Source organism: Protopterus annectens, chromosome 5.part1, assembly GCF_019279795.1.
Source record: "Protopterus annectens isolate FY-2018-M chromosome 5.part1, PAN1.0, whole genome shotgun sequence".
In the NCBI taxonomy this organism is placed as follows: Eukaryota; Metazoa; Chordata; order Ceratodontiformes; family Protopteridae; genus Protopterus; species Protopterus annectens.
In genome coordinates this window covers 105,597,111-105,622,306 of record NC_056736.1, presented here as the reverse complement: position 1 = coordinate 105,622,306, position 25,196 = coordinate 105,597,111, and the positions used below count along the sequence as shown (strand labels likewise).

General features: G+C 43.5%; 1 protein-coding gene across 4 annotated transcripts in view; it reads right to left on the bottom strand.

Annotated features, from left to right (window-relative positions):
- Window positions 1-25,196, bottom strand: part of RBM26 (RNA binding motif protein 26) — a 1,920,204-nt gene that overhangs the window by 1,643,654 nt on the left and 251,354 nt on the right. For all 4 annotated transcript variants that reach the window (XM_044072914.1, XM_044072916.1, XM_044072915.1 and 1 more), the window contains exon 2: window positions 3,471-3,589. In XM_044072914.1, coding sequence (XP_043928849.1) covers window positions 3,471-3,589 — 119 coding nt within the window. The remainder of the gene's footprint in view (window positions 1-3,470; window positions 3,590-25,196) is intronic.

Here is a 25,196-nt window from a genome sequence, read left to right as displayed (position 1 = left end):
ATCTGTCTAAAGCTCGGGAATCCCTATCTGAGGGGGTGGGATTCTTAGCTGAAGTTGCTTTAATTCCTTTAGGTCCTTGAGAGATGATCTTTGGGTCAGCAGTAGGATTTTTGAAAAGAAATTTGTGAGAGTCAGGGACTCTGTAATACTGTTCGGTTTCCTGGGAGCAAGAGGAAGGGTGTCAGGAGTCTAACTGGAGTCCATAAAAATGTTATCCATAACATCCAGGACAGAAGGAATGGCCAAAGGTCTGCTGTGGTAAATCTAAGAATTCGAGTCTCTTTTTTTGACTGAGGATAGTCTTGACATTCCCAAAGGAAATGCTCCCTTAAAGTATGAAGGGTTTCCCCAAATGAAAAATCCTCAGGTGGAGAGGCAGAAGGAATGGATTCTTCTGCATCAGAATCCTTATAAGCAGAGAGGGGTTGCATATCTTCATATTCAGATGCATCAGAGTCATCGGACTCTTGTTCAGATAAAACTACTGGGGACAAGTCTTTCTTTTGGAAGGGGTAGCCTGGCTTCCCCTAATAAGCATAAGAAGATCTTCCACCATTTTAAGCATTTGAGATTGAGGCAAGGAAGCAGGTGCCTGAGCTTGGGTAGTCGTTTTTTTGGGTGTGGTTCGTACCCTGGGCCTTAGAAACTCGGTAGTTTTAGAAAGAACTGAAGACGCGAAAGAAGTCAGTCTGTGTCGAGTATTGGTAATGCGAAGTACTTCCTCAGAAGGCAGTGCCTGCTCAGTGGCTCCGGACCCATCCAAGGTAGAGACATCCACAGGACCCTTAGTCGAAGAAGTTCATGGCATACCGGACTCCGAAAGGGTCTTGGTAGCGGCCTACGAATGCACAGAAGCGAGCATCAGGAGCTGCCAAAGCGCCTCACTGAGAACCGGAGAACTGATAACTAGCTTAGCGGATGCAGCATTGACAATTTTGGACCTGTGCGGTCTGTCTCTGTCTTTATCCTTAAGTTTTTTCAGAAGATCGGTAGTCGGATGGCTTACCAAAGCCATATCAGAATTAGAGGACAGAGTGAAAATATCTAGCTACAATAAGGTCCTAACGACATACAGTTCTGGTGTTGAACAAAGCAAAAAAGCAACAGTGGGGGAAATCATGGTCTGGACCTAAACAGGTAACACAGTAAGAATGGAAGTCTCGGTGTGGTACTTGCTTTCCACAGGCGAGACAATTGTTAACTTTTTCTGACATCGGTTAGAGCAAGAAAAAAGGATCCCCAACAGGGTACTTAGCTTTAGATGACTTCAACTTCAATTCGGAAACGAAAACTCAGGTAGTGGCCGACCGACACTTGTGCGAACTGCTTCTGCTTCGGGCTCCTTGGCAAGAAAGATTGATATAATGGCGTTGGCTGACTGTTTTTATATCACTGACGACCTGACGTCAGTCCTGGAGCGACAGCAACCGATACAGAAATACTAAGCCTCTGGTATTCGGGCCAACTGTGGGCCACCCCTGGCAGGAAAATCTCAAATGTGATGACTGCAACAGTGAAACACAAAGAACATCAACAAGTAGTAATTGGGTCTGACTGCCATAAGAGGGCATGATCTGAACACATCAGTGAATATAAAAGCCTGTCTCTCCATTCCCAATTTCTCTTCAATTTCTTTTTATTAAAAAGTGCATTGTAACAATACAAATTAATTTTAACACTTAACATTTACTGCAGTGTGATGTTTAAAATACAGCAGATGACGATAACAAATAAGATAGCATTACTACACTGTACTTTAGGAAATCATGTTAGCCAACAAATCATACACCTAACGGTGTTTACAGATGCTTTAAGAAACCTAACGGGAAGTAAAAATAATTCAAAAGTAATATACAAATACTGAATAGTTTTTAACTTTGCAAGTCCAAGGAAGAAATAAAGCAGTCTAAAAGCCAAATCCTTTTCCATGTTAAATGTTTTAATGGGTTTTTTAAATAACATTTAAATAACATGCAATTTCACTTATCTCTGGCTAGTCCATTTTTTTATTGCTTATTTTTCACACTAGGGCCTTTGGCACGTTTTACACACACTAGAGCAAATACTCAATGAAAACTTCTATCCAACCAATTCAAGGTCAGCAAATAACAGAAAAATCCAAATCTGAAGAAGGGCAAGTTTTGGTTAAGACACAGCCTGTTGAACCAAAATCAGTACTTCTACTGTCAAGACTAGACTCAGTTTGAAAGGGATAGGATGTGTGGTCACAGACTGTGCCTCAACCAAAGAGGTGCAGAAGCAGCCTAAATCCAGAGGCAGATAAAGCCTGTGGAGAACAACAATGTCCAAAACAGAAGATGAAAAAGCTTCAGTTGACAGTACACCTCATCTGCTTGAAGAAGCCAGCACTTTGTGTGCAGTTCAGAAAATATCAACCAGCAATAATTAGCTGAAGAGAGTGGAAGAAATAAGGGGGAAAAAAACGGGAGTGGGGGTTATTTATCCAACATTAGTTTTATCCATTTAATAACTTAAACAAGGCCAAACCAGACAGTGAGCTGAACACATACATTGTAACAACTTTTAACTCACATGACTATGTCAGTGTGCAAACCTACTTTTCCGACACAGATAGAAGTCCTTTGGTAGTAACCAGGTGATTTCCACCTGCACAGCATCAAAATCATCACCAGAATGAGTCGCACACACTTGTTGTGTCTTTCGGCTTTTTCCCAGTTAGGGGTCGCCACAGCAGAACTCCGGTCCGCTAATGATTGGCAGTTGATTTTTACGTGCTGAGTTGCCAGCCCTACCGCACAACCTTCAACGAAGGTACGCCCATTCACACACGTCTCCACGCAGAAGACGCTCTAGCTGAGAGTCGAACCGGTCAGCGTCTTACTGTGAGTCGACAACGCTACCGCAGCACCACCACCACCAGTACAAAATAGTCTAAATGAAGCTACTAAATTCACAACAAATACAACTTCAATGCAAGACATTATTTTGCTAAAAGAAAAAGATATTGTACTGGGAGTCCTCCATCCTGACATTGTCAAATTAAATAAATGATCTCCATTTAGATTTGTTTTGTGGCGCACTGACTTCTGTTTTTCTGCACACCTGGTAAAGATTTGGGACAAACAGGAAAAAGGCAAGAGGAAATGAGGGTGTTCAGCAGAGTGGTGGATGCATCGTATGAGAGAAGACCTGCAACAATCAGGCATAAGTGCTGAAAAAGGTAGGAGACTAGCATAGACTAGAGAGAGATGGAAACTGTTGACATGGCACCCCGACCCCCTGTACAAAATGTGAAAAAGGGGCTGGTGGTGTTGATCTAGATAATAAACTGCTCAAGTGAAGGCAAAACTAGAAAGAAGCACTTCTTACCACACTTTTACAGTGTGTTCCCTGTAGAAACGTGAGCTGCAAGCTTCAATGAGCAACACAGTACAGGAGAGATTACCCACTTTTTTTTTTTTTTTTTTTTTTTTTTTTTAAATACAAACCTTTCTGAAGAAATACATCTAGCTGATCAACACAGAGTGCCTTCAATTCCTTTTCTGTTTTGTCCTTTTTCACCAATGCAATGACATACTTAGCAAGAGCAAACGGGTCGGCATCGCATCTGAAAATGAAGCAAAAATGCACAAAACAAATGTTTAACTCCCATCATTTCATATATGCAAATTTAATCAACTCTAGTACAAGAGTCTGCAACCATGAAGAGAGAGTCATAGTACTGTAGTTAAAAACAAATACACAAGGTACTCACTTGCAGAGGCAAATCTTCAAGACAAGCTCTGGCTCCAGAAACTTAAGAATGTTTCCTCGCAGGTACAGAAGTCAGTTTTGCAACTTCCTGCGCCAACACCACACGCACTACACCTGGGCCATCACCAACCCAGAAAAACGGTTCATACTATAACCTTCCAGTTCTTTCCTGGCAAGCCCTCATGAAAGAACTATGAATAGACAAACTCTGGCCAGAGCTCTCAACATAAATCACTAAAGGCTCCAGCTTAAGAACACAAAAGCACAGATGGTGTAAGGTACCTTGCAGTCTGAGCCTCCATCACAAAAAACTCATTAAGAGTGTCTTAAGTAAATGTGACACACTTAGCATCATGACACATCACCAAGACAAGACTCCTCTTCAATAACTTTGAAGACTGCCGGTGATTCAGGCATTAGAGCTACTTAGCAGATGAACCACCACACATCCCTCAATTCTTCACTATTGTAGTCAGTGCAAAGATGAAGAAAGGAACCGGCTAGTTGAATTCATGCACTTACACAGTACTGGGTTAAAGTACCCATACCAGATGCAGAGTAAACTGCCTTTGAGTTACTGAGGACAGACGACTCTTGTATGCATTTGCCTTTCACTTAAGCATTCACACATACAGATGTATACAAAAAAAATGTGTGTGGACAGGAGGGTAGTGCTAGCAGTCACTTGTTACTTTTGGGAAGCAAGATGAACTTGCTTACCGGTGTCACCATTTTACCTGTGGTACTCAATGTTGCTGTACCCACTCAAGCTAAAAAGTCAGCGTGAGTCTGAGACTCTAGTGACCAATACAGAAAAATTAACTACGCAGTCTACTGTCTGCAAGTCTCTCTCCCATACATGTATTATAGGTAATGCTAATTTTGTTAATGCCTTCAACAAGATGAAATGTATTACAACAAGAGGATTATGACTGGGTCACCAATCATAACCCGGTTACATGTTCGAGACATATATGCCAAGATATTCAGACAGCAAAGCTCAAGAGGTGAATCTTGGCAGCCATGTCGAGAACTCATAATATTTCGTTATGGTCAGAGCTCCAATCATAGTTCTTTGTACTGCATGCAGATTTAACTGCTCCATAGGTTCACACTTGTATACCTGGCTACAGACCACCAGGGCCTTTACAAGCCTAGTCATGCCATCCAGCACGACTTTTGTGCCCCTATTTATCATGGGCATTTATTAGGAAGGGATATGTTAGGAAGTTTCTAGAGGTTATGGGGGGTATGTTAGACAAAGACAGGCAAGTACTGCCAACACTATCCCAGATATGGGGGGGGGGGGGTGCAGACCCAGGGTGAATTTCCAATTTCCCATCCACTAGCTAAAGTTACACATGAAAAGGAGTTAGGGATGGACTCTGCTTTATATGGATTGGGAGCCTGTTCCAGAGCATGGGGATTCTCTGACACACATCTGTCTCGCCAACATGTCTTACTCATGTCAGAAGAAGAATTTAAATCCCTGGATCTAGTGGTTCTGATGCTGTTACTTTTGTACGTGTGCAAAACTTCCATCAGAGATGGACTTTGAGACACCTTGCATGCCAGGCATCGATCGCCTCTCACCAGCCTGTAGGAGGCAAGACTATAAAAAAAAGGACTTAAGGAGATCCATGTAGGACAATGTGTTTATACCCTGGATTCTCATGGTAAGGAACCTTTGTGGGTATTCCAACTGTTGCATCTGTGTGGTCAGGTACATGCTGAAGGGGGCATTATACTGAAAGACGGGTCTGATCACTGCCAAAGTGGGACTATGACTTCCTTGGATGGCATGCTCCTACTTATAAGTTGGGGGAGACTGAATAATTTTCTTACTAACCTGTTCACATGTTGGCCAATACCTGGTTACTGTCTACATGTATTTCAGATCCCTTACTACTGGGTCAATTCTTGGGGGTGTCTTATCGACGGAGTAATTAGCCTGGGTGGCAGTTTTCACAAAATTATTTGACATTTGTTAAGTGGATTGGTCCAACTGAACTGAAACCCATTTTCAGTGGAGACACAAGGAGAAAAACTCCAAATACTTATACAATTTTATGAAAATAAGCTAAGTAATAAACAAAAAGATACAAGAATCAAACAATAGCAATATGTAACAGTTTAAGAAATCCAAAACAAATTATAAACTTTACTATGGTAAGTACAATAGACCAACTGTTGTGTTCTGGTCTTGCGTCACTAGGTGGAGACAGAGGACCCAGGAAGAGAGAGACCCGAGATTGTAGTATGTAGAAAAGGGTGTAGACTTACTGTTGTTGCTTCGGATGCTTGAATTAAAGAAATCTTTTAATGCTGAATTCAGAGTCTGTCTATATTAATCTTCTGGCAGCTTAATTTGGCGACTAGGTGCTTACTAGTTTCTGCTCGTTTACAATGGCCGTTGCTGCTACTCCTTTTCCTCCACCATTTTTGCCATGCCCGGGTGAGCCAGTTAAACCATTTGACATGTGGCTGAAAATGTTTAATAACTACATGCTGGCTGTTCGTGCATCAGGAGATGAATGGCCGGAAGCAAGAAAAAGGCACTTCTTCACTGTCTGCAAACAGAAGGTTAGAGACCGTTTTACATGCTTCTGAACCACAGGTATGCCACTGGAGGATGCCACTAGTGCTTTATCTGCTCATTTTGCTAGGAGGAGGAATGTTGTTGCTGAGCGGCATGCTTTTAGAAAACGTGCTTCTGCTGCTCACAAAACTATTTCTCAGTATGTGGCCACATTACAAGACTTAGCAGTTAAATGCGAGTTTGACACTAAACTGAATGACATATTTTGTGACCAGTTGGTGGAACGTGTCTAGTCATCATATACATAAACGATTACTTTTAGAACCTGACTTAACTTTGGATAAATCTATTATGACTGCTATACAAACTGAAGCTGTAGATGAGCAGGCAAAGTTTATTTTGGGTGACAGACCAGTCCTGGTACAGACTTTATATACTGAACCTGTCTCTGCTGCTGGTCACCACTGCTACAGGCCTTCTTCCAAGCTGCCACCCATTTCACAGCCTACAACTGCTACGCCATCTGCAGCCTCTTTTCGTGCTTGTTATCAATGTGGATCTGATAAGCATCTTTCCAATGATAAACACTCTTCCGGCTCCTTCTGTTAAATGTAACAGCTGCTGAAATACTAGTAATTTTGCACACGTTTGCCATTCTTTGCAAACATGCTCACTGCAGAAGTTGCCTTACCTGAGCTTCAGATCCTTTACTTAAGTGACCATTCATCAACTGGGAGAATCCATTGCAGCGTCACAATGAAAACTTCAACTGCTACTGCACTTGTGGATTTAACTGTAGATTTTGGATCATCAGTATCCATTTTGCCTAAATGCATAAACCATGCTCACTTTCAAGGAGAACTTTTATTGTCACTTCAGTTAAGTTAGTGTCTTGTTCCCGTGCTCCACTTCCTGTACTTGGCTGCTTACCAGTTGCTGTATTGGCGTTCTCCTTGGAGGCCTTAAGTTTTTGGCTCCTCTGAGGTACTGCCTTAATAAAGGATGAGAAAAGAGTGGTGGCTCTGTAATGTAATGAGCCGAAATGGCAGAGGCATGGATTTTAATTGATGAGAAAGATAGGCCTTTGTCCAGCATTTCAGCTAGTATTGCAAAATCTGAGGAATATTTGGGACAGCTGTATCAGTTCCTTGAGCTTGGTTCCAAGCGCAAAATCTCTTCCATTTCCCAGCATAGGATTTTCTAGTACTAGGCCTTCTGGCTTCTAAAATGACATCCATCACAGTTTTACTGAGAGGTGTGGTTTACATGGCTACATTATCTGCCATGCTGCCAGGTTTAGGGTCCTGAGTTGGCTGTGCAGAATCTGATTGTTTTGCTGGGACAGTAGATGAGGTATTTGAGGTTAGGTCCAGGCTGAGCATTGGGACAAGTTCCTTAAGATCGGATACCAGTACTGGAGTGGCCAGTCTGGGGCAATCAGAATCATTTTTGGTTTCTCCCGCCTGACGTTTAGGAGTACCTTGGGGAGGAAAGGCATATACTGATAGGTTTGTCCAGTTGAAAGATAAGGCGTCCACTTTCCAAGCTTGTCTGTGATAAGTCCTTGTGCAGAATCTTTTCAGTTGATTGTTTTGAGGGGAGGCAAATAGATCTATGTCCGGGCGTCCCCATTTCCTTGTTATCATGCTGAAGACTTGTGGATCCAGGTGCCACTCATGGGGATCCATGAGGTTTCTGCTTAGTTCGTCTGCCAGAGTATTTTCCTTTCCTGGCAGGAATTGTGCCTGCAGATGAACTTGGTAAGTCAATGCTGTGTCCCATAAAGCTATGGTTAGTCTGCACAGGGGATAAGAATGAGTGCCCCCCTGCTTATGTACCACATGACCGTGGTGTTGTCTGTCTTCAACAGTAGTCGTCCCGAATGAAGTAGGTTCTTGAAGGCTGTCAGGGCATTTTGAACAGCTAGCATCTCTTTTTGATTGATATGCAGATGCTTTTGGTTTGTGGACCAGGTGCCCTGAATGCCTCTTCCTGCCATGTGTGCCCCCCAGGCATAATCTGATGCAGCCGTTGTTAGGCTCTGCCTGGCTGGGGGTAGTGAGAACGGCTGTCCCTTGATTTGGTGACAAGCCTTTGCCCACCATCGAAACTCCTGTTGCAGGCAGGGGATTAGAGTAATCATTGTTTCCAGACTGTGGCAATGTTGTGTCCAGACACTTTTTAGGTACCATTGAATTTTCCTCATATGCAGTCTTGCATATGGAATTAGTAAGATGCAGGATGCCATGAAGCCCAAAGCCTGCAGAATTTTTCTTGCAGATAACTGGGCCTTTGTTGCCATTTCCTTGAGGTAGGTAGTCAGTTGCCTTTGTTTGTCTGGTGAGATAAGCCATCTGGGCAGTTGTATTTAAGCTTGCACCCAGGAATATTATCTCGAAAGCGTACTAGATCCGATTTATTTTTGTTGACTGTGCACCCTAGGCATGTTAAAAGTCTTATCACAAATGTCAGATGCTGTAGTAGAATGTCCTTGTTCTCTGCTTGTATGAGGCAGTCGTCCAAGTAAGGATATATTTGTATTCCTATTTGTCTGCAGTAAGCAATTACTGGTGCCAGGCATTTTGTGAAGACCCTGGGCACAGTAGATAAGCCAAAGGGCAGTGCAGAGAATTGGTAATGCTTTGAGCCAGCCTTGAATCTGAGGTATCTTCTGCATGTTTGTCTGATTGGGACATGCAGGTATGCCTCTTTTAGGTCTAAAGTCACGAGCCAAGCCTTGCTGCCCAGCATGGGTAGAAGCTGCTGTAAGGTCAACATCTTGAATTTTGGTATATCCAGGAAAGTGTTTAGAATAGATAGGTCCAGTATTGGTCTCCATGCTTTGTCCTTTTTGGGTACCAAGAAGAGTCTTGAGTAAAATCCTTGTCCCTGCTCTTGCTGTGGCACTTGTTGAATAGCCCTCATGTCCATGAGGGTTGCGACTTGTTTTTGAGCCTCTGCCCAATGATTTTTTCGCAGGTCTGGCCAACTGTTTGCCCTTGGTAGGGTATGGAAATGAAACTTGTAGCCTTGTGACACTATGTCTAGAACCCATTCCTGATCAGAAGAGGAATCAGAAGAAATGGAAACCTGATCTGAAGATTCATAGTCTGTCTCTTGCCTAGGCCTCTTATCAGGAAGGGGATGGGAACCCCTGTTCAAGGTAATTAAGTCTTCGGCCATTTTGAGCACCTGTTTTTTGGGCATGGAGGCCTGTCCTTGTGGCTGGAGAACTTGTTTCTTTGTCTTTAAAGGTGTTTTAGTCTTTGTCTTTGAAGTCGGTTTAACATATAATTGTTTAGGTCTGAATACACCCTCTGAAGCCGATGCCTGCTCAGCGGCTCCAGACCCATCTGAGGGAATAATCTCCAAGGGAATAATCTCCGAGGCTCCAATACCTTGAGTTTCCTGCGTCCTGGCCGACTCCACGTGGGAGTCGGTAGTGGCCCGCGACTCTAAAGTAGCGGGCGTCAGGGGCTGCGAAAGCGCCTCACTGAGAACCGGCGACTTGCTTAGGAGAAGCTTCGTCGTTGGTTTTGGACCTTGGTTGCCTGTCTTTTTCTTTGAGTTTTTTGTGAACTCTGGTAGTCGGATGGCTATCAGACGACGTTTTATAACTAAATCTTCGCCCAAAATAGCTTAATGCAAAATCATACCGACGCTTAATAGTGCATTGGTTAAATCTAGCACAAAACCGACAACTAGCAATGTCGTGGTCAGGGCCTAGGCAAGGAATACAGTACGAATGAAAGTCCTTATGAGGTATTTGCTTCCCACAAGAAACACAATTATTAACTTTTTCTGACATCGGTCTGGAGCAAGAAAAAAAGTTTCCCCAATGGGGTACTTAACTTTTAATGAAACCTTTGGATCTGAAACTCGAACACGAAAATCTCAGGAGTCAGCCGACCAGCACTTGCGAACTGCTTCTGCTTCGGGCACCGCGTGGCAAAAAAGACTGAATAAAATGGCGTCGGTTGCATCTTTTATACCCTTGACGACCTGACGTCAGGGAAGAGGCGACAGCAACTGATGCAGGACCCAAGACTTTGGAATTCAGGCCGACTAAGGGCAACCTGCCAGCAGGATAACCCAAATGTAATGACTGCAACAGTGAAACACAAAGAACATCAGACTGTTACCTTTGCATCTAGGACTCTTACTGCAGCTGAAAAGAAAGTTGTCTACAGTTGAAAAAAAGGCTCTTGAATGTGTATGGGCTGTTGAAAAATGAAGAACTTACTTGTGGGGTCATGAATTCACTCTCTGTACTGATCACCAAGCATTGACCAGGCTGTCCTCCACAGGGTCTGATTGGGCAGGTATGTGGATTGCATCTTGGGCAGCACGACTGCTGTCTTTAAACTACACTGTTGCTTATCGTCCAGGGTTACAGAATTACATTGCTGATTGTCTCTCTCGCTAGCACTTCCCTGCCACTGCTGAAAATGCTTCTGAACCTTAGTTTGTGGCAATGTTGTCTGCTGCTTTAACTGCCTTGCCACCTGGTGAATTTGCCTCTGCCTCCTGCAGTGAGTTGTCCACTCTGTGAACCCTGCCTACCAGTGGTTGTCCTTCTCCACTTAATGCAGTGGACACAAAAGCGTCTATATTTCAGATTATGAGAAACTCAGTGCACAAAATGAGTTTGTGTTCAGCGACACTCGTCTCATTGCTCGTTTCTTCATGCCACACTTTGGTGATGCTTGCTCATGAAGGCTACTAAGGCGTGGTGAGAAACAAACAGCAGCTGCATGAGCTATACTAGTAGCCAGGTATGGATGACATGGTTGCAGCTAGAGTTAAAAATAGTCAACTTTGCCAATCTTTTGACAAGACTGCCAATCCTTCAGCAGCACCTCAGCAACAACTTGTTCCATTTCCATCTGAACCTTGGCAAAAGCTGGCCATAGATGTAGTGGGTCTAGTTGAAACAGCTATCTGGAGTTGTCGTTATGCCCTTACCCTCACTGATTATCACAACAAGGGGTCAGAAGTTGCCTTAACTGTCTCTGTCACTACTCAAAATGTTAAAGATTTCCTCACTTCAGTTTTCAGCCAATTGGGCCATCCGCTTACAACTGTCTCAGATAATGGATTTCAATTTACCTCTGCAGACTTTGCAGCATTTTTGGCAGACAGATATACAACACATGCATACTTCAGTATACCACCCAGCTGTAAATGGTGCCACTGAAATATTTCATTGTGTTCTCTAAGGTTGCATACAGTCTGCTACCTTACAAGAGAAACCTTGGAAAACAGTTGTCCCAGAATTTCTTAAGGTATATCGTGCAACAGCACAAGTTACTACAGGAGTTTCCCCTTCTGAATTGCTTCTTAGCCAGAAAATCTGAACATGCCTCAATGTCCTTCCTTCTCCTGCTTCCTGCACAGTTAATGCTGATACTGTTGATCTCTTCTATTCCAAGAGAAAATGAAAATGTATTCTGATACTAGACGTGGAGCACAGCTTCCTCATTTTCACAAGAGGGACAAAGTGTGTGTTCGGAATCCACTACATGTTCCAAAAGCACATACAAGATTTTCACAACCTGTGAAAATTCAAAAGAAAATTGGTCCATGCACTTACTTGTTGGCAGATGGAAAAAAATGGCATTCGGAAAAAAATGGCATTCTTTCCATTTATCCAAATCAAATGCACCTGAGACAAGTGATGCTTCAAGGGATGCTTCAGTGGACTTCAGCTTCAATCTACAGTGACACCAATGCCTGAACCTCCACATATTCCTCCAGCTCGTGTCAGAAGGATACCTCGTTGGCTTGAGGACTAGGTTGCATAAACATAAATGTTGATGTAATTCAATGTTCCTTACAATGTTAGTGATGTTTAATTTACATCTTACAAGTTGTAGTGCTGTTCTTAAGTAAGGGGGGAATATGTTGTGTTCTGGTCTTGCATCACTATGTGGAGACAGAGGATGCGGGAAGAGAGAGAAGCGAGATCACAGTATGTAGAAAAAGTGTAGGTTTCCTGTTATTGTTTTGGATGGTTGAATTAAAGAAATCTTTTAATCCTGAACTCAGAGTCTGTCTAATCTTCTAGCAACTTAACACCAGCACATGTAAAAGGCACTATAACGCATTTCTTGTCCTTCAGTTTTAGGACATGGTTTTGGCATCAATCATCTGTCACTGTTAGACCCTCCTGTAAGATGTATACATCATGGGTGAAACTAGGACAGCTCCCAATTTGTAATCATCTAAAAACTTGGTCAGCCAAAGGCCCTTAACATCAGCCTTTATCTCCAAGAAGTAGATGACAAATAACAGCTGTTCCAGCACGCAGCCCTGAGGTAACCCGCTGGTGACTGGTCTCATAGTAGAGGTGGTATCACCAATCCTGTGAGCCAGCCATGTACTACTAGTTTCTGGGGAAAAAATGGAAGTGCTGTGCCAGCTTTGAAAGCCAGCAAAGTGGTTGAGAAGCACTGTCAAATACTATGTAAGGGAAAGCAGCTCTTTTTTAATTATAGTGGCTGTAATTTTGTAGACATGAGGCAGAAATGGAGTTGCAATGAAGCTAATCTGTTGCTGTTTACTAGCCAGCACTGTCTGCATTTAGTACCTAGCAGAGATGTGATCTTGGCGTGTAGGGGGTGCTTAACAATTGTTAAGCACCCTTCTGTGTGTTGAGTGGGTCTTGAACTGGAGTAGTGCTGAACCAGGGTGTCTTAAAAGATACTGGAAATAATCACGATTCTCCATGCACTGCAAGTACTGTTTTCCTTGGCAAGAAGCCAGCTTGTCAAGGTTATTTTGTCACTATAGCTGTGCACAATGTCCCTGTAACTTTGAATTACTGGGTGCTTACTACCTACTTGTTTTCTAGTGTTTGTGTGTGTATCTTTGAGGGATACTGACTGTTTAGTGTGTTCAGCAACCTGAAAAATATTAAATGTGAATGGCAAAAGACAGTACCAAAAAATTGACTATCCTGAAGTATCCACTAGATATTGGCAGTCACTGTGCACCAAGCAAAAATACCGAAGTATACAAAGAACGAGTGGGTGCACACTCTTATTATTACGATCTATAACAAAACTTTTGCACTGACTTTTTTTTTTTTTTTTTTAAAGCATTAGTCCTTCAGACTACCCACTGCAGCTACAGTCACAGTGTCTTTCAGTTACAAGTGACAAACAGAAGTACATTAATATATGGCCTACTGGTTATATTGTGTTGGATGTCGGGGGTCCTATCATTAACTTGCTGAAATGCAGTAGTCTGATGAGCTTACTGCAGTCAGTCACCTTTCAGTTACTGGTGGCAGTCAGATAAGCTAAGAAAGCACAGACACCACTATTTGGTTGTAGCAGAGTGTATGGGTGGAGGAAGCTTCTGCTATTTCCAACAGAGCAGTTTTGCTCTCCTTTTTCAAGATCCCTGTAACCATTTTAGACGGCTAGTCAGTATGCCCTCAAATTACTAATGGCAGATGTTGTAATACACAGTTAAATAGAACACTTCCAAGCATGCCCTTCTTGCAAGTCTGGGGGGGGGGGGGTGAACAGGGAAAGGCAGTGGGCTGTCTGCTATATATTGAAAACAAGCAACAACACATTAATCTGGACACTACTTTTCTCCTGCAGCCAGCCTGGCTCCAGCCAAACAGTCTACTGTACACTACGGAGGTCAACAAGCAAAAATTCATAACTAGCCACACTACTGGCTGCTGTACGAGTATGGGAAGGTGCCTGTGTGTGTGGTGGTGGTGGGGGGGGGATCTGGCTGCCGATGTAAAAAAAAATTAATTACTGCCAGCATTAAATCATCAGGGACAAGTCAAAGTTCCATTAAGGTACTTCTATTCACGGGTGAAAAACAAAGGAGTGTTCCAATGCCATTAATGTAATGTTTGGATGCATTCAAGAGTAATTCTCTGCAGCACAGTCAGCTCTGTGTACAGTATCCATTCAACAAGATGAACAGCAACGACAGAAATATGAGGTGGCCAATACACATCCTGTGCTATACAGCTTTAGAAGATTTTTGTCATGGTTATGAGTAATAATCCTAATACCGCAATAATAGTAGTTGCAACATTAGATATCAAGGTACCATCTGCAAGCGGATGGTTTTAGTACATCTGTCCAATTAGAGGCAGTATGAGATGTACAATCCATGTGCTACTGGTAACTTTTTAGAGTAATGTATAATTTTTTCACATTTTCTTTAATAACACATTAATGGACTTGGCAGCAACAGTGGGTACGGCAGTAAACAGGGTGGGCAACACACAGTATTTCCCAAGATAATACAACTTTGTTCTAACAGTTATGAATTTTAGTAATGTCTGCATACATATTATATTAATCTCATGAAATGTAGCCCTTGCATCTGCAAGCTGACACAAATTACCATGTGGAGAATAAAAAAGTCAAACTGAGACATACACATAATGAAATACTAAAGACTGTAGCATGCTTTCCATAACTTTTCAGTCTACCATACTTGCTTTAACAGCAAGACAACATGTAAGCATTAATGCATTCAGAAAACAGTGTTTAAAATGGCATAAAAATCTGATGGGTATCATGTCCACATTCTGAGCTACATAGCTGTTTGTTCACAGTGTGTGTTTATGATACGAATCTTGCACAATACAGATAGCCATAAGTCCATTCCTGGCATCAGCCTGACTGATGCCTGAATACATCCAAGGCTGCTATCCCCTCCAATTTTATCCTCAGTGCTACACAAAATGGTCTTCCTCTCCAGATCTCAGTCATGCCATGCAAAGGTGGAACAGCCACAATGACCATGCAGTTGATATACTAACAAGGATGGCCCTGATCTGATCACATGCAAGGGTCAGTCTAATAAGGATCACTGCCTAGAGACTGGCAGCATGATCAGTCGGCATATAAGCAGCTGCAATTGCATCTGCTTAAATGTCTTGTCTCATTCGGCTTTTAGGTTAGGGGTCGCCACAGCAGAACTCCGGTCCGTTAATGATTGGTAGTTGATTTTTACATGTTGAGTTACCAGCCCTGACGCACAACCTTCAATGAAGGTACGCCCATTCACGCACGTCTCCGCGCATAAGACGCTCTAGCTGAGAATCGAACCAGACAGCGTCTTACTGTGAGGCGACAACGCTACCGCAGCACCACCACCGCCTGTATACATGATATTTTTGGCTCAAAGCTTTGAGGACATCTTTTTCATTCAGGGGATAGGGCTGGAATGAGGGCATTGCCGAGGCACTATCTGACCTTAATACAACTTTGACCAGATTATTTTCCCTTGATGGTGACCACCTAGGAGGATAAGTTTGAAACTGTCTTACTGCTGTTGAGGATGGCTCTTGTATCACTTACAAAAGTTATGTATTAACATAATGCAGACATTTAATCTGCTTTGGTCTTGTCCAGATAGCATCCTGTCTGTGGACACCAAGGTAGCGGAGTACTCTCTCACTGTCATTTTGGGAAGAGAGGAAGAAGGTGGGTAAATGAATAGACTGAATGAGGGACAGCTCACTGATCACTTTGGGCATGGAGGAGGGATTGGTGCAAAGGGTCACCCTATCTTTGTGGAAGACTGTGTAGGGTGGGGATGCCATGAGTGCTTATAGTTCAGAGTCCCTTCTGGCTGAAGTAAGGGCTACTAATAGGACAGAATTCCAGATGCACATCTGCAGGGAAGTAGAGTTCGTTGGTTCAAAGGGGGCAATTGGTGAGTTTCTCCAGTACGTAGCTCAAGTCCCAAGGGGGGATAGGTTTCCTTGATGGTCTGATGTGGAGAACCCTTTTCAGGAATAGTTACGACTTCCAACCTAGAAAGAAAAGGTGGATCCATAGGTAAAAGCAGGCTAAAATGGCAGATAAGTGGACTTTCACTGAAGAGTATGAAAGTTCTGATTTTAGGAGTTCAGAAACACAGGCTAGGACTAGTGAAACATCCGCTTGGAAGGGATCCCTTTGCCTTTGGAGGCAACAAATGGAGAACCTTTTTCATTTCGAAGCAGGATCTCCTGGTAGTGGGTTTCCTGGCCTCGTGCAGGATGGACAGCACGCCCTCTGAGTACTGGTGTCTGAAGGGGATCAGGAGTTTATCGCCCACAGGGTTAAGCAGAGCATTTCCAGGTGTGGGTGAATGAGACATCTCTTCTGTTGTATGAGCAGTTCCACCTGGTGAGGCAAATTGTGGTGATTGCCCTTGGCAAGAGATAGAAGGGGGAACCAATGCTGTCTTGGCCAATAAGGAGTCACCAGCAAGATTTTTGGCTTGTCCTTCTGGATTTTTAGGAAGACTTTCTGAATGAGTGGGAAGGCAGAAAAGGCATAAAGGAATAGTCCCCCTTCCATGAAAATCGAGAAGGCATCCACTCTCCAGGCTAGTGGGGAGGGGACCCTGGAGCAGAAGAGCTACAATTGTCTGTTCTGGGGGGTGGGGGGGGGCAAATAGATCCATCTGTGGTGTGCCCCACTGGTGGACAATATCTAAGGAACACATCTCTGTGCAACATCCACTCGTGATGCTGAGAGAATGATCTGCTGAGGGATCCACCTGATGGTTGTCCTGGGATGGGAATATAGACCACCTGCAGTGTGATGTTGTGCTGACAGGCTAGCTCCCATGTCTGCACTGCAAGCCTGCAGAGTAGGTAGGACCTGGTCCCCCCTATTTGTTGATGTACCACATCACAGCTGTATTGTTTGTGAAGAATTGGAGGGGGACTGCCTGCATTAGAGGAAGGATGGTCTGTAGGGCTAGAAGGAGAGCAGTCATCTCCCTTACATTGACATTTTTTTCTGGAGGGAGAGCTCCTATTGAGCCTGCACCTTGAGGCCATTCATAGTGACTCCCCACCCTACATATGAAGCATCTGTGTGCATGCATTGCACTGGTTTGGTGGGTTGCAGAGATAGGCTTGGACTCTGCTTTACTTGTTGGATCCACCACCTCAATTCTGTCTTCAGGCAGGGTAGGAAGGGTACCTGAAAGTCCAGGGGGTGTTTGGTTGTGACCAGACATGTTTCAGTTACCACTGGAACTTCCTCATGTGCAGCCTGACTAGGCGTAATCATAGAGAATGTAGCTGCCATGAAGCCTAGAAGACGAAGGAACTGCCTGGCTGAAATGTGGCTGACCAGGAGTAGCTCGTGGAAGTAGTTGACTAGGGACCTTCAGACAGGAGTTTAGTGAGGACAAATCCAGGATGGGCCTCCAAGGGCCATCCTTTTTGGTACTAGAAAGAGTCTGGAGTAGAACCCCGCCCTTCTTGGCCCGAGAAGACCCTTTCGATGGTCCCTTATGAGAGTAGATCTTGTATGACCTGGGGAATTAGACGTAGGAAGGTGCCTTTCTAGCGCCTTTTCTGTGCCTAGAGAAGGATGAGGATGGGGCTGGAGCCCTCATGACAAAGGTGGCCTTGGCAGGGTAGTTTCTGTAAAACATTGGAATGGGTGAGACCAATAAATGTTTGAGGTCCTGAAGTGCTTTGCTTTTTTTCCTGGAGGCTTTTAAACAATTCAACAGACTGTTTGCCAAACAGGAATTTGTTGTCTGGTGGTGGATCGAAGACTTTGCTTTTAAAGTTCCTAGGGAGGGGCTGAAGCCTGAGCCAGGAGTATCTGCGAAGCACAGAGGCTGAAGCTGCAGACCCGGTGGAAGCCTCAGCTGCATCATAGCTGCACTTTAGAGTGTGTCTGGCAACCTGTGATGCTAAACACAGGTTAGATGCTACCCGAGATTTGTTAGGAAAGTCAGGCATGGAGGAAAGCAATGAAGCTGCCTGAGAAACCAAGTCTAGGGCATATCTAACCACGTGGGTCTGATAATTCAGTCTATATTAAATTCTCGAAAGCAGACAATGTCGAATCTGACATTGCTGACACGAGACTAGCGAAAATGCAGAACACTGAACAAGTAAACGGAAATCTCCGAAAGGGGAGGTTGCCGTTTACTTTAATGTAGTGCGGTCTCGGAGTTGGTATATTTAAGTAGCGGGGGGTGTGGGGGATGCTTGCCCCCCCTGCCTACACGGTTTAGTTTTTTTGTTTTGTTTTTTTTTCTGAACATTCAATGTTTTAACAGTTCGATCACTAAAGGTCGACCTTTAGTGATTCGAACTGTTAAATATTCGATGTTCTAATGTAGACCCTGATAACAGACTGCCCTGAAGGCCAGCATGGAAGATGTGTACATCTTTATCCCCAGTCTCTCCATGACCTTGCTGTCCTTGTCTGATGGCAGAAGGGAGGTGGATGGCATTTCTCTGGATTGTTTATCTAGGGCCACTGCAATGACTGCAGGATCAGCCACAGGTGGCTTAATGACGTACTTGTGCTCATCAGAGACCTAGTAAAACCGGTCAGGTCTTTTGGGAGCTGGGGGCTGTGATTCGGGGGTTTTGGAGGCTGATGCAAATGCATCCAAGTAAGCTGGAATCACAGGGAAATAGAAGATGGGGAGGGGTACCCTATCAGAAGTAATTCCAAGTACCTCTTTTGAACCTCTGTCATCTGTGTGGCATCCCACTTGAAAAACTCCCTCATTTTGAAAATTTTTTCCCCAAAAGAAATATCTTCGGGGGGGGCTCCCTCCAAGAAGTCCTCATATGCGGAGTAGCAGTCCAGAGGAGAGGCTAACTGGGATGTTTAAGTCAGAGATTCATGTGAAGAGGAAGTGGAGGAGTCCCTCCTCCTGAGTCTGGGTGGGGGAATGGAATAAGCTGAGGCTGGCCTAGGGCTGAGAGCAGGGAAGGTAGCAGCAGTAGAGGCTGTGGGCCTAAGAGCCATAAAGGCCTGAAGCAAGGACTGTGAAAATGTTTGCCAGTCTGGTTAGTCTTCAGTGGGAGTAGACTAATATTTAGTTTTTTGCTTCCTCTTAAGAGGAGTAGTCTTAGTGGTAGTTTGAGGAGGGGTAGGCCTAGTGTCCAGCATCCGGCCTATGGGAGAAGATTCCATTTCTAGAACCATGGGTGGGGGTTCTGCAAAGTCTGGTTCTCCCTCGACATCAGCCGAAGCCAACGTCAGAGCGACCTCGGAGGACATGTCGACCGGGGATTCTAACGCAGCTTCCACAAAGGTACGTGCTGAAACCGCCGGTTCTTCCGGATAACCCTCTGCCCCTAGACTGGTAGCTGGCGGGACATCCAACGTCAGAGGGGCAGAACCAGTAAGCCTTACAACCTTGGCCTTTTTAGGTGGCTACGCCACAATGGCCTACTCAGGTTCCATGCCTATGGCTAAACGCTTTAGTTGTTGCTTTTCAAGGTAAAGTTTTAGGGCTGCCAGATGACTGTAAAGAGTTTTAGGTATGAACGATTGGCAAATGCTGCAGGTCATATAGTCGTGGGATTGGCCTACGCAGAACAAAGCTCATGCGCGTCCTTGTGCAGAATCTGGCGGCTGCACTTACATTTCCCCTTTCTAGATGACATCTGCAATCTAAATAAAGGAGCAACAGCAACCAAAGATCAGGCAAAAGAAACAAGTTCCCCAACAGGTTACTTATCTGAAGAAGTCTTCTGAAGCGTGAAACGATCAATCTGATGTTCGACTGTGGCAGAGAAGTTCGGAGGTCTGTGCGCGCAGACGTCACATTTAAGGCCTAGGGTTTATGGCCCTACATGTGACATCCCACGCACCAGCAACCAGGCTTAAGCTTTTGCATAGGAGCCAGACGTTCGGGTTGCCTAAGGTGAAGGATCCCACAGTGAGAATACTGCAACATGAGAATAGAAGGACATCTGTTATCAACACCCCTGGACTTCCAACACTTGCTTTCTTTGTATAATCTTAACTTGTCATGAACAGAGTTTACATACTAACAGTTCATGTGCACTTTGTAAAAATGAAATACAAGATATTGGTATTGTTAAGATCACTGACATAAGCCAAGTGTTTTCTGGGTACACACGTATACCTGCAGTTGGTGTGGTCAGCCAGTATGCATAAAATGAAGAAAAAAAAAGCTGTAACAAAAATAATTCATTGCTGCTCTCTGATAAGCAGTGAACACATGAATGAACAAACTGCACTGTGGTTTCTGGTACTCAGCATTTTTTGTTCATTTTCTACAACAAAATAAGTTTAGTAGCTGTATATACTGATCACTACAATTGAAAGATGACTTTGAAATTTAGAAAGAAATACTTTAAATAGGTACAATAAACATTGTCTTTCTGGAAAGACAAAATTTCACTGTTTCAGAAAGGCAAGATGAAAGAATGAAAGAGAACCATTTACTGGCATTTCTTTCCTGCTGACCATTACAGACCACTGTATAAACACTTGAATATTGTATTGCCAACAGCGATCATCACATAAAATGTACATAGTCAATAAAAAGTCTGTAAATGGCAAACCATAGAGCGACTTTCTGTGTTGGGGAGGTGCAATGTGTTATGCATGTTTCTAATAGCAACATAAATAAAAAGCATTACATTTTATGTATACGTTCACTAATTTGAGCTAACTTGTACCTCTCACCTCTCTAGATTTCTGCAGAATGTCTAGACTTTTTCTCTCATTTTTTCAGTCTGTTCCTCTTAAAATTTGTGTTTTTCTGGCAAATCACTGAGAAATGAAGTCACAAAATAATGATATATGTCTGAGATTCAGCATTTGTATCCTACAGAAAATACATGCAGACACAAAACCTATTTATCAACTTTCCTAAGTTTATAACAGCAGTACTTAAAATCTATTCATATTTTTGGTCCGTTGACCCCATAATTTTGGGCTCGATAATTTTGTCCAGATTTCTTGCACGAAGAGATTGAGAGGTATGACCGGAGGGCATATGCCATAGATAAGTGGGCAAAGTGGGGTTTCTGTGTATTAAAGACTTGCGAAGCCGACCCTGATTTGACTCTTATCTATCATTTTTTGCCTTTACATGTGATTCTTTAGTACACAAGTTGCGACCTATGTTGCGAGAAAAAGGCAGAGATTCAACTGTACAATACACTGCACTTACACGTATGCATTCAAAACAATGGAATGTAAACCAACATTTAAAAACATATTGTCACAAGCAGGAAGTCCTGAAAGCCTGAAAAGTGAACAGACCTCCTCTCAGTGCCAGAACACTGATGTGCAAACTGGTCTTTGACGGTAACCTACATTGTACAGTCTGCCACCCCCAACAGAAGCATCCACTGACGTGGTGACTCGCAATAGACTCACCATAGTTAAATCAAGAGTGTTAAGCCACTGCCTGAGATGCAACCTGCAAGTCCTGGACACAGATACGTGCAGTGTTATTGGGCCTGTTAAAAGAACACTTGCTTTACCCACTTCCACACACTCATGGTTTCTTTGTATAAAAAGAGATAAGATAATGAGTTCCTCTCTGCTGGCTGATGTACCATAACAGACACGTTGTCGAAGTGGATGTCAACTGCATCTTTTGAAACGGCTTAAAAGGACATATGAGGACAGCTCTCAACTACAAGATTATGATACATGCCTCTGTTCTGTGAGGTAATCAGATACGTCCCTACTCTTCAGGGCTGCTATGTCTGCGAGGATCAGAAGAGAAGGAACTCATGGGAAGAAAAAACAACCTCTTGTCATAGCAGCAAGAATCATCCACCAGTGATAACAATTGCAGTACTCCATTCACTTGGCAGAAAGCCTGTCTGGAGGCTACAGTTAAAACAGTGATTCTAGTGGTCCTAATAGGTCATGTTTTATGCCATTAAGGAAACAACTTGGGATCCACTGATGCAGTGTTCTTGGCTTCGGAGAGTGCACTGATGACCTGTTCCCTAGTGATAGCTGGGGGAGCTGAAGTTGAGTGTATGTTAAGAGTGGTGTCGGGGTAAACCTGGAGCTAAACTTGCCAGAAGTATATCTGCTGCATCTTCGGCTCAGTATAGGTGTCTCCATCTATAATTAGTTCAGCATACTGCTGTGCACTGCCTTTGAGGCTGCTGACATAGTTGAAGAAAGTCTTGAGATTGTCCTTGGCCTGGGTGGCTATTTTTACCTCAAACTTAGCTATAGTAGACTTGATTAGCCCCCAAAGCTGCTTGTTTAGGTGGATGAGGAATTTTTTTTCCTTGCTTGGTACTGCACTTTCAGCATCAGCAGACTGTATAATAGGAAAAAAATCATGACAAAAATGTAGGATTCCACCAGGGTGGCTGTTTTGAGTTTGTCATGTGCTTTTTCTGGGTAAGTACAGCTGTCTACATGCATGGGCTTGGAATATTGTCAGGGTGTCAATCAATGACAGGAGGTTTACTATGATAATCTGGATGTGGAGAAACTGAAGTGAGTCATAATGTTTGACAAGTCTTGAGATGTTTTTTGATGAACAATTAAGACACCTAAACCTTTTGCGCCTTCCTGTGCAGTACGTAATCTAAATGAGTAAAAGGCATTATAGCCTTACAATGTCAGCATGCTCTCAGCAGCTTTAAACCATGTATCAGTAACTGCACAAATGTTCACATTCTACTAGGTGGGAAGAACTCGCAGGAGTGGATTTTCTTGTCTAGATTCCTGACACTAAGGACTAATAACTTCAGATATTCTTGGGTTGGTTTAACAGGCTGGCAATGCCTAAAAATGGCTCTATGGGTGTACACAAGGGTCTTAGCCAATATTCAAAAACCCACAGTGGATAGGTGCAGACCATCTCATATCCCTCCCCAGGCTGGCAAATATTGAACTCCCTTTGAACGACACCAAAATCTAAACCAATTATTATTTATTTTCTGCTGATAATGTGGCATTATCCTTGGAGACAGAATGCCGCTCGATGTTGGTCTCATACTGGCCAGAGATGCAGTCCGAGAGCTCTCTCTCCATATAATCCAGGAAGTTGCATCTCCGGTCATTTACAGTCACATATGCTCAGACTGAGTAACACTAGTACTTGTGGTCCAGCGACATGAGCGTGTGCCTGACCTGACAGATCCCAGCCCCTGATAGGCAACTTACCATGGCTCACTCTTTACTCTGCCCAGTGAGTAGGACATCTGTGTCTCACAAAGGAGTCTCCTAGAACCACAAACCTGGATGGTGTAGTGGTATGCATTACGGTCTCAGAAGCAGAGACAATGGGACGTATATGTAGGAGTCGTAGTGTGTGTTTTGGTAGACTGCTTTCGAGACTGCCAAGAATATCCACAGAGTGCAACACCTGTGAGACATTTGTGGTTTAGGAAGATCAAAGTTAAGAACCTCAGCATACGTGGGTTTGTGTGGTTCATAGGTGTTTACCAGGCTAACAACCACAAGGGCCTTTTTAAGCCTAGCCATGCATCCCAAACCTCTGACAGGTTCTGATATGGATATCCTTGAGTGTAAACAAGGGTTTGGGAGATGAAACATTTACAGGTTGGCTGTGTCCATTGGAGACATAGGTGCCAAACCCGGGATAAATTTCCTGTTACCCATCCAATTGTCCAAGTTGCATTCGAGTTGGGTTAGGGAGGAACTCTGTTTCACATGGATGTGGAACCTGCTCCATACACGGGGTAGTCTCTGGGATACATACCTGTCTCTCCAGCAGGTCCTATTTATATCACAGGCAAGGTTTAAGTCTTTAAAACGGGTAATTCTGGTGCTTTGTTTTGTGGATATGTTGTAGGTCAGAGTGGGGTCTGACAATGCCCAGCAGGGCCAGGCATAGACCTCTCCTCAAAAGTCTGAAGAAGACAATACAGGGTTAGGGCCTTGAGGCAGTTTGCATAGGACATTTTTACTCCCTGTATTCTTTTATTGAGAAACCTCTGTGGACGTTCTAATTGTTGGATATGCCTGGGAACACTGTACTCAATGACAGGTCTGATGAATGCCGAATACAGTGGAACAATTATTTCCTTGGAGTTAGATGCCATACCTTTGTTTATAACTTGCAGAACAGAATGATTTCCTCACTACTGTAGATACCTGATGGTCAAAGGCTAGATTACCATCTGTGCGAGTCCCTAAGCCCATGACAACTGGGTCACCTCTAAGGGGAGTGTTGTCAATATGACAATTAGCAGGGGTGGGTAACTTTCCAAAGGATATTATTTGGCATTTCATGGCAATTAGTTTTAGTCCATGGCTCTGGCACCAGCTGTTTGTGTCAGACCCTCCTGGAGAACATTTGTGTCAGTGTGAGATTCAATGACAGCTCTTAATTTGCAATCATCTGCAAACCATCAGCCAGAGACCACTGACAATGGCCTTGACTTCAGAGAAGTAAATGCCAAAAAGTAACAGTCCAAGGACTGATCCACTGAAAGACTCGCTTGTGACTGGCCTCTCTGTAAAGGTGGACTTCCCAATTCTAACTTTCTCAGTCTTGTGAGCTAGCTGGCTATTCACTGCTTGACATACGAGTTTGTACCTAACCTCTAGAGTTAGTCAACAATGCCCGAGTGGGGTACTGTGTGAAATGCCTTGGCTAGGTCAAGGTAGGCAATGTGAACCATTTTTCCCTCATCTCTCTTGTCAATCCTTTCTAACCACCTCTGATTCTTCACATTATCATGAAATATTTTATAGGCTCTACTAATTACTCCTATTTTGGCAGCAGCTTCTGTTCTAGATTCTACTAAAAACTCTACCAGTGCTGGTCTTTAGCTTAGGATCACTCATTTTATCTGTCTGTACTCTTATCAACCCTTAACAGAGAAGGCAATCTATAACCTGCAGTCTGAATAAATTCTTGGCCTCTTCTCATAATACCACCTTTCCCTCTCTATTTGCTCCTAATACATTTGTTCCTTTGCCAGTTCTCTCCAGTAAATTCCAGCCCCCTCTTGCCTACTGTCTGTATCCCTAAACTGCAGTTATCCCTATTGGCAGAATCTCCTTTCTCCATCCTTGTGTTGGATTAGTTCTTAGAATACTTTCTGCTACTTTATGAATACAGTATTCTGTATGGTTGTTGTTATTCTCCTTAAGGATCTGCATTCAGAATCCAAATTTCTCCTTGTTTC